Source organism: Fopius arisanus, unplaced genomic scaffold, assembly GCF_000806365.1.
Source record: "Fopius arisanus strain USDA-PBARC FA_bdor unplaced genomic scaffold, ASM80636v1 scaffold00134, whole genome shotgun sequence".
In the NCBI taxonomy this organism is placed as follows: Eukaryota; Metazoa; Arthropoda; class Insecta; order Hymenoptera; family Braconidae; genus Fopius; species Fopius arisanus.
The window spans coordinates 101,098-111,863 of NW_011887873.1; the positions used below are offsets into that span (position 1 = coordinate 101,098).

Below are 10,766 nucleotides of genomic sequence, written 5' to 3' on the forward strand. Positions count from 1 at the left end.
AATTTTGTGATTTACAGGTTGAGTAAAAAAAAAATATAACTCTCTGTGAACGATAAAGGCTCGAATCCTGGGGAAAAATATCGAGTAGTTGCAATTGAACAATTACCTGTCATTAATCAGAAACAATTTTCCCCTTTTAATGGATCACAACATAAAATATTAATTATCGAATATCAGCGTTAACCGAAAACCCCCTTTCATACGCATCATCAACTCTCTGTTATTTTCCTCCCCCCCACAATTTCATCGTTACTATACGGCTCCTGTACACGCTTGTAACATGTTAATTCGGTATGACGAGACCCATTAATTACGCGGTCGTTTATCAAAACCGAGGTATGGCACGCACAAAGCCTTTGCATTTATTTTTCTTTCTCCTCCCCTCAATTTATTTAAAAAATAAAATTATCTCAAGTGGAAAATTGAAAAATTAAAAGATTACAACAACCGACAATGATGAATTAATCGAGTGATTTATCTACTCAACTAATGGCGTTGTAAAAATAATTAATAGGGCATTAGATTGCCAGATGAATTTTCACCGATAACTCGTCAATTGTTCTGAAATTGTTCCGAGACGAGGTAGTAAATTATTTATAACTTTCAACTGCCTATTGCCAGCGAATTGATTTTTTTAGCCGCTCAGGAAGAGGAGAAAAAATTTTAATTGAAGGAGGGAGAGAGAGAAAAAATGGGAAAATCCTCCAGTCAGCCGTGCAGACCGCGGGCTGACGTCATCGCGGGTTAATCGTCCCGTCTCGGGTCAGAATTTATCTGGCAGTGGTGGGTTGAGGGGTCAGGCTAGGGTTAAAACTTTGGCACTTAAATTAAACAATAGAACCGACTCAAACCGGAGCGTCTTTGGCTTTTGCCTCAACTATACCCTCAACCATATACCTTTTCTATTCTGCTGACTGTGCTTTCCTGACCTCCACCTTAAAATCTCCACCCACAACTCCACCCAAAACTTAAAACTAAACTTCATCCTCTCATCCCCTCTCCCACATCCAACAGCCCTTTATTTACTCAGATTTTATTTGTTTATTCAAACGAGAAGAGGTAGAAGAGAAAAATATAGTGGGCGTTCAAGACTCCCCTTTCCTCACTTTTCCTCCCTTTTCATCCCTTTTCCTCATTTCATTTTCTCGACACCATGATGAATGCGATTCACAGAATTGTTTTCTCTTATTACACTCGAAAACAACGGAACAATAGCTTCACATCAGTGTAATTGAAATGAAATTCCACCAACTCTTATTTTTTAACGTCTCATTTTGAAATTTTCCTAATTCCCTCAAGAATTACTCAGAATAAATCCCAATAACTCACTGTAACTCAAAACTGAATAACTCTGTGATTATTCCCGTCATATTTATTCCACCGGATGCTTTGATTTTCCCAGAATCAATAAACCTTTTCACAAATTTCTATTCACCTTCTATCCAAAACTTTCGCCAACTGCATTCGTTGACTCCATAAATCACGCATTCACCATAATTCACCCCACGATATAAGAAGTACAATAAGAACCCCAACTGCGAGTACAATCCTGTGCCCCAAATAAAAAAAAAAAATTCCCAAAAGCCAAACCCCAAAATTTCCAAAAAAAAAGGGGGAGATTAATTGTGAAGTAATAGTTTATCGCGAGGAAATTCTGCCGACGTGTCTAACCCAAGTGAAAAGAGAAGAGCAAAGTATAGGTGGTAGATTGGAGGGTGGGTAGGGGGCTGGGGGGGTAGTGGAGTTTGGTTCAATCCTCAACCCGAGGTTACCTCATTATTTCTAACTGATGACGTCATAATTCACGTTCACAGGACGTACAAGAAAATGGACTTCCCTCTACCAAGTCACCCTCTCGTTTTCAACCCCCCAAGCCAGTTTTACTCTCTTGCCCCTGTCTCCCCCTGCCGCCTACTCACCCATTCCGTCCAATTAAATCTCTAATCAATTATCGTAGAAGCCTCTCCCCCCACCCCATCTCTACGTTCTCTTTTACCCCGAGGCGAACACGTTAGCCAGTTTTTGTCTGTCAGGAGTAAGGGAAAGCCCCCACCCCAGACTCGAACAAAACACAAACTCTGACATTGGGCGGGTGAGAGAGAGAGAGAAATAAAGGCAAAAAGTACTTTGGTATTGGGAGATGTTGAGGGGAAGTTTCGGCAAATTCTGAAAGGCTTTTTCCCGTACGATTTTTCTTTCCCTACTTTTCACACTGGGGGAAAAAAAAACAAAGTGTCGATCAAGTATTTACGCGATTCATCGAAATTGATTTTTTTGATTGCAGGTCGCTGGACATCTCCACAATACTGGACAATTTCTGGTTTTCAAGGCTGATAAAGAATCCAAGGTCAGGGTTAATATAACTGGAGGCCCATTGGCGTATCATTACCAGTTTGAAGAGATTTATATTCACTACGGAATGGATAATAAACTCGGCTCGGAGCATCGTGTCAATAATTATCCTTTTCCCGCTGAGGTAATTACAAATGCAATGGAAATAAAATAAAATTAGCGGTTTATTATTTTTTTTTTGTGTTGTTATCTATATCGAGAAAAAATTCCTTATCACGTGCCGATAAATCCCAGCATTTCTGTCATTTACAAATAGTTGAATAAACTATGAAGGAACTCTATAAATTCGGTAAATTCGCCAAATTGTCTCACAAATAATCCAGACAATGCAACAACCCCCAAAGTATATTCGATGCACCGAGAATCGATTAACGGTCTCGCCATTCGCAAAACTATTCACCCGAACTATTTGCTATCGAGTAACCACCAGCGTCTGATCCTGAATTCCCTGTTGTGACCAACATAACAAGACTACTGCAAATGCAGATGCCACTGAAACTGATTTTCACATCAATTCTCCAAGACAAATGGTTTGTGCAATGTGCTGATGAAAAAAATTGCGAAATAGCTTCGACAGATCATTTCAATGAGCAACTGAAGATTTACCCGAATCAAAAAAAAAGATGGAAAAATCAATCAGCATAGAGTGCACCATTGGACAAGATCTTGATCCAAATACCATCGAATTAAGGCGATCAAAGGGGACAGCTAGATCGTCAAGTGGCCGAGGGTGGAGATTGTGTCCTTGGTACAGATGTACGCAAATTGCGACCAATTATGCCCTCCTGTCAATTTGATGCCCACTTCTGTCTACTCACCCTGTTACGTACATCATAATGATTCCACTCGTATCACCAAGCGTTGTTTGACCATTAGTGGACTACACCCCTACCCTTCTACAGTCCTATGACACTGTTGAGAGCTGCTGGACAAATAAACCTCCTCACCTGGTACCAATTGGATGACAAATTGAGAAATCACTGGAATATAATCACAATCAAACTTGAGGGGGTGGAGAGTATTTCAATGATTTTTGGTGGTTACGCCGGTGATGGAGGATGTGTCATTGATAATGTATGGCATTGGGCTGACCATAGCCAATGAAAATTTATGGTAATGTTTCATCTTCATTATGCCCCGCAAAATTCGCAATCCTCTTTTTTGAAATTGAAAAAAAAACAACTGGACTTTCATCGATGAATTGATCAATTTAAAGGGTAGGGCGACCATGTTTTTTTTTTTTTGGTCCCATGGAAAATTTGTGCTAAAAGGCCGGAAAATTGAATGAAACCAAATGGAATTGCTCCCAATTTTTCCAATTCATTTTGATATAATTTTTTTTTTCCGAGCATGCAACGTGCTGCATCCCTCCAAGGGCTATAAGAGGGCACTCGTAGGCATGACAGACAATCGCACAGCTAGGAGGGTCGTTCAACTATAAACGACCCACTACAATTACGAGGCATCGTGCCTCCCAACCGAGGCTTTTCCCAACGCTCTAACCGGGAGGCACTCTATGGCGCTCACGTCAGCCGAGAATAATTAAGCAAATTTGCGTTTGCCGGGGCTTGATGAAAATTTTTCGTCATCGTTTTATCTACTTCCCTTTTTTTCCCCTCCTCCATTCGACTTTATTTTTTTCGCTAAACCCTTCATAAAAGTACAATCCGGGAGATGAAGGCTTAATTTCAGGGATGAGATTGGTGTGATGAGGATCATCGCATTAAGAAGGGATTTTAAAGGGTTCCACATCACTACAGTGTGTGTAGAGTGATTTTATCATTTTTTTCTTTTTTCCGGCTAGTTTAAAAAAATGATGTCACGCAACAGGAGAATATCAAGGGGGTGTGGAAAATATCAGCGGCGTGACCCTGTGGCCGCGGTAACGACTGTAATTAATTGAAATTAATGACACTAGTCACGTCGAGTTGACCGCATTAAGTAGCACTTGACAAATTAAACATTGATTAGCGCTAGCGGGATAGAGCGAGAGAGGGAATTAACATTTTAAACGGCCGCGGAAATGAAATTTGAATAAATAGAATTTTCAAAAAGGGGTTAGTGAATTATTCATTCGCGTGTGATTCTTGAAATTGGATTATGATCACAGGAATTATTCGAATATCCGAGAAATTCAGGGGAGACTTGTGAAAAATAAAAGAAAGAAAGAACCCTTCAACTTCAGATAATTTTTGGGGGTTTATCTAAATTGATATTGCGCATTGATACATGAGGGGCTCAATTAGTGTCTTGAAACACGGAATGGAATGGAATTTTAATTATTACTCCCGGAACGTCAATAACCTGAGAGAATCATTAATGTTTTTTTTTTTTGGAGGGGGGATTTGTTATGGGAATGCAGCTGATGGGGCTTTCTCCAGTGTCTTGAGGCATTGGATAGGTATATTGGTATACGTCATCTATAATTGGTACGTCAGGAGTGGTCCATGACTGCATCCCGTGGCATATGGGCATGCCATCACGATTTCTGGCACAATGCACTATTCTACCGTGATAGATATACGAGCGCAATCCCACCTGTCTTCCTACCCTAACCTCCACCCAACCAATCCCCCTTCAACTATATTAACGCTAGGCCCTACGCCTGGGACGCAACTGCATGCGTACCATTCTCTCCTATCACGTATTGTACCATCTAAAATGCTGCCAGTGCACCCCAGTCCCATAACGAGAATAACCTGATTTCATTCCAAATCCTCAATACACCCACCACTATTTCCGATTTTGGAAAATTTATGGATCTGGGGCGATAGTCCATTCCACTAGCCAAGACCTCAAACTATTTTATTTCCCAAACCACAAACCTGAATTTTCGCAAAATAAATTAGCATACTAAAAATTATCTCGTCTCAAAGTACCGATTTTACATTCGCACATTTAGAGTACATTTCAATCGAGTAATTCAAGAGCTGAAGGGATATATCCAGCTATTGACTGCCACCCTCATGATTATCAATGGAGCCTGGTAATCACCTCTCGATAAGAAAAGGGGAAAAGTGAAAATGGCAAGGGGTGTAATCGTCGTGATTTTACTCATCAATTCTCTTTCGCACGGATTTTTTTATGCCCTCCTGAGACTTATCTATCTGGCGTATAGTGGATGGTCACAGAAATGGTCAGTGGTGAGTACTCCATCACCCTGTGGTGGTTCTCGGCATTCGGTCTCTGGCATCAAAGCACCAACGGTCCCTCAAATACGCGCCCTGAGAACCAGCTCAAGTGTATATACCCACTTGTGTGTCTCTAACCCCCTTTTACCACCCTATATCCTTTAACCAATGTATATATAATATCTAGAACAGTGGCTACATACATATACCTCAAATATTACTCCACACCAAAGAGCATAATACCGATTTTGATTAACCTGAGTCAATTACCCCAGCCTCTCTGCTCTCAATTCCTATTACATTCTACCAATTTTCGATTCCACGGAGATTTCAATTTCGTCTGTTTGAATTTCATTTTTTCGTTATGCCTAGGGCTGATTGTTACCCCAATTCGTAGGTGAGAAACTGTGCGAAATCAACGCTTGATTCGTAGAAAAAATTTTATTTTTTTTCAATTGTCCGTCCCTCTCCCCAACAACTAAAGTTACTCCACGTATTACTCCCCCCGCCCCTGCCCCCCCAAAAAAACCACTGCTGAACTTTCATAATTTCCCCGATTTTAATTTAAAATACGATAGAATTGAACGATATATCGAGAATAAATCCCAGAATAAAATTTTCCGATATCTCCACGTATTTACCGATGAATTCACCTCATTACTCCACTCAATACCCCGGGTACTTATTTTTTCCTTCCAATGGTGAAATGTATTGAGTTTAAATTCAATTGTCGAGAAGTGAATTGAAAATATAACCAACTCCATGACCTCATTAAAAATGAATTTTCTCCGATATCTCAAACTTCATTCCCTCTACTTGCTTCAGGAGAAGTAAGTAGAATCACTGTCCCAAGTGGGTGTATATCTGTAAATATAAAATAATACACAAAGTTGGTGTTTGGAAAATTTTGCTATGGTTTGAGGGTTGGCCCTGCGAATACGGAATAATGTAAATACTGTGAAACTTAAACCCAAACTTAAACCTCAACTCTCCGTGTCTATATGTATCTTTGCTATTCTCGGATTTACTGTGAAACCCTCATTCCCCCCTTCATCACCCTCTTCATCCCCCTCCTTCCCCTCATCTTCTCGCAATTTCTATCTCACCAAAACCATCGTTCTGTCGCAAATGCTAAATTATAGCTGAAATTTGCAACTCAGTGGATGACATTAAATTTACAATTCCCCCTCCTAAACTATCCCAAATGATTTTCCTTTATAATTTCATCGGTTATCTCCAGATGATTATTTATGTCAAAGCCTTATGCTTTCACTGTAAAGTCAAAAGAAAAATTATTTTAAATCAATCGACAGAGATAAAATGGTCTGGCCCAAAAATTGAGGGAAAAAATCAGCCCAAGAAAGTTCATCCATGGGCCACTCATTGAATTTCCAAGTGGAAAAAAAATTCCACGAATCTCTTCATCTCGTGAAAAAGCCTCTGCTTTTATCTCTCAACATCTCCCACCGCAGAATGATTACGCTCTGATGACGGCAAAGTGCTGTGGGGTAGAAATAGGTGCCAATAGAGATAGAAAACCTCGAAGAAGTTTTTTTTTTCCTCATCATGACGATGATAAAAAAATCCCACGATATAGGTGGCACGGAGATAAAAAAAAACGAATTGACAGTCAATGGAGATGTTTTTATCAATAATGATTAAGGTTCCGGGAATATCCAAAGGAGAAGAAGGCCGGGAGCTACAATAATCGGAATATTTTCCAAGGCGAAAAAGTGCGAAAGAGGTGATAAAAAAGCTAAAATGAAAGAAAAAAAAGTGGCGTTGACTGGTAGCGGATAAGAAATTCCTCCAGATATCTCTGGGATAGTGTTCTCCCTTTGATCAGACATTCAGACAGGGAGGCACATAGAGAGAAAGGAGTGAAAAGAGGGAAAGGGCGTTGTCCTGATAACACGCCCGTATATTTTCCCTTCGAAAAATTTTATCCCCCACCCGTCTTTTCACCGGAAGAGAGAAAATAAAAAAAAAATGTACGAATGAAGAAAGGAGAACTGACGATGGGTGAAAGTAGGCGAGTTGGGGGAGTAAAAAGAGATGAGATGAAATGAAAGAGGGCTTTGTGATAGATAATGCAATGGATATATCAAAATTTAACGGCAAAAGTCAAGTAGCCAGTAGAAAGTTATTCCGAGTAATTAATGACGGAGAGAAATGAGATTTTTTTCGATAACCTGGTGAAATGATCTTTTGGAGACGATGAGTCATCAAATATAATTCTATTATGTTGAGTAAAATTTCAATTCTCAAGGGGAAATTGTACCGTACGGAAATAGGAGCAATAAAAGATGAAAAAGGGGATTGCCCCTTCCCTCCACCTATTTCAGTAGTACTCGTCATACTTTGATCAGATGCAGTAGATTTACGCTCTTCCTCTCCCAACCCTTGGCTCCTTCTCGAGTCTTTGAAGCATGCCTCGTCGCATCCCTGGTATTTTCATCCCACTCTCCCTCCCTTTTCTTCTCAACCCCCTCTTATCCTTTGGAGAACGTTCCCAGTGGGATCTTAAACCCTCCAACCTCTCCTACCCTGAGCATACTCCACGGGTGCCCACAAAGTGCCAGATAATTTATTGTGTTTTCGGTTTATCGTCCCCTCCACTTCCACTTGAATATAAAGATACGTTTCGGTATATTTCTCAGAATGCTCTATTGTGTACGAGATACTTCTCCCGACAAAAACATCTATTTATTTATTTATTTTTTCCTCTTGCATTTCAGATCCAGGTTTATGGATTTAATGCTGAGTTGTATCATAATATGAGCGAGGCGCAGCACAAGAGCCAGGGGCTCGTTGCCATTTCAATCATGGTTCAGGTGAGTTTCACCATTGAAAAGTCAAATTTTTTAGTAAATTACCAAAATTAATAATAAACAAGCGAGTGGCAAAGGAGTTGGAGGGTTATTGCAGTGGCTTAATCAAGCTTATTTTGGTTAGTCCCTCATCTTCGTAGGGAGCTTAATGTGAGAGGCGCCAGTTAATAAATAAACTGGTAGAAGTGATTTTACCGAGTTGATGTACCACTAGGAAAACCTCAGATAGAGTGAGACACGGGCTTGATGAGGAGGTAAGTAAGGGAGGAATGGTGAGGGGTTTTCAGATAGAAATAGGAAGAGAAGAGGTAAACCAGAAGTGTACGCTTCTGTGGGGAATAAATATGCCATGGCCCCTGGGGATTTTAATGACGAGAGAGAAAACTGAGAATAAAATTTTCTTCGTTTCTTTTTAATAGGAGAGTAAAAACGGTTTAGGTTGAATCCTTCCACTTTACTCATTTATTTTCACTCAGTTTAAATGAAAAACCGTTTTCCACTGGTTATTCAAAGAGATAAACGCTATGATAAATAACGAGAAATGGTTAAATTAGAAAATCCTTTCGGGGTTGCCAGTCACTCATTTATTTTATTGGAAAAAATTTTCCAACTCACCCTATACCCCAATTCCATTACCCAAACAAGTGGGTGATTGGATTTTTTATTTATTTATCTACTTATTGTTGATAATAAATTAATTTTTCAATTCAGAATTCATTATTCCATTCATCATACAAAATTCTATTGAATTTTTTCCGATTAAATAAACAGTGAATTTCTTGGAATAATTTAAATAGACTTTAAATATTCACAGTAGTTTTCCGTTAATTCAATCCGACGGCAAATTAATAGATGTTGTGACATACTTTCAACACAAAAGCAGGGAGGAAAAAAAAATGTGAATACGTCTTCAGCATCCTGGAAGGAAGCCTTAACAGGTGCTCGATCTCTCGATGAACGGGTAAGGACTCGTAAAAGGGGATGGTACTAGGGTGAGAAGGTGGGGGGTTGGAAATAGGGTGAAGTCTGACGACTGTAATTCAGACGGATTATACCTCCGAGACACGAGAAGTGGAGTCGAGTGAAGAAGAAGAGAGTGAGATATAGTTTGTTACCTAAATGAACGAGTATTCCCACCGAGAGAAGATGCCGTCATTCACCCAAAAGTTCAAAGACAGATTGCAGTGGGAGAACATGCAGTCGACGAAAAAAGAAAAAAAAATTTTTACCCGTACTTGATTCAAGTAGAAAGCCCAGAACCCAATCTATCCAATTTTTCCGCCATTTCCATGATTCAAACAAATTATTTTGAAAATAAAAATAGAAAAAATAGAGTCAATTGAGTTTTATACTCGATTCAAGTCTAGAAAATATTCAAGTCAAAATGTATTTGGATGATTTTTTTTTTTTGAATTCGAAAGTATAAAAAGTTTGATGAAGTATACTTGTGAAGAATTATGAAAGTTTATTTTTTCAATGTTTTCGCACATTCTCCCTCATCCCGGGTGACTTTTATATTTGTTAACACGTTCGGTCTGGCTTCTAAATATTCAACATCCTTGGCGGGAGTCACCCTCTCGAGTCTGACTACGTGACAACTCGACGGGATTAAGGGATACGAACGCTTCGAGAGGGGAAATTAGGTTGTCTCGTGGTTTATATACATTTCTGAGGTGAATCGTGTCAATTTTTTTTTCCCTCCCGTATCTCCGGTGATAAATTGAGTTATCAAGCACAACAGAATGCTTCACAATTATTTTATGTGAGAATAAGTAAAATAAGTAGATTTGCCATACGACTAGTCAGACACGATTCACACACATCTTTCAACTTTATTTTAATCAATTCTCCCTTCCACACTCTAATAACAATTGGATAAACGAAACAAATAAAACAAACAAAACGAAAAAAATAAACTTCTATGTACCATTTTTACGATTTTATCGTGACTAATAATGATTGCAGTTGTCGCGATGCCAAAAAATCTTCACCGATCATGTTCATAATTTATGATTTCACCTCTGAGTGGGGTATGACGATAAGAGTGAGAGAGGTAGCGGTAGTTTTACGATGTGCCGTATAACGACACCTGCCATGGAAGTTGGAAACGACTGGAAAGCTCGTTCGTCTTTGGGGGTGGGTTGGGGTGGTGTGGGTGGTGCTCTTTGTAGCGTGCACTTAGCCACCCCCACCTCCACCCTCCTATCTGCCCCCCCCTTCACCCATACAACTTTATACACACTCGACATTCATGAGAAATCGATGAAAAACGAATTAGGGCTCGTGACGACAGGAACATACACGTAAAAAATATATATATGATAAAAAGGAGGACATCTTCTTTTTTACCCATGCATATCTCATCTTGATTTTTTTTTTCTCGACTTTCAGCTTGGTGACAGGCCAAACCCCGAGCTCAATAGGTGCCAATAGAGATAGAAAACCTCGAAGA

At 39.5% G+C, this 10,766-nt stretch overlaps 1 protein-coding gene across 1 annotated transcript in view; it reads left to right on the forward strand.

The window, feature by feature from the left end:
- Nucleotides 1-10,766, forward strand: part of CARPA (Carbonic anhydrase-related protein A) — a gene marked incomplete in the record, with an annotated part of 46,527 nt that overhangs the window by 30,891 nt on the left and 4,870 nt on the right. Inside the window, 3 exon segments of the mRNA XM_011313871.1 lie at nucleotides 2,285-2,476; nucleotides 8,222-8,317; nucleotides 10,706-10,733. Coding sequence (XP_011312173.1) covers nucleotides 2,285-2,476; nucleotides 8,222-8,317; nucleotides 10,706-10,733 — 316 coding nt within the window.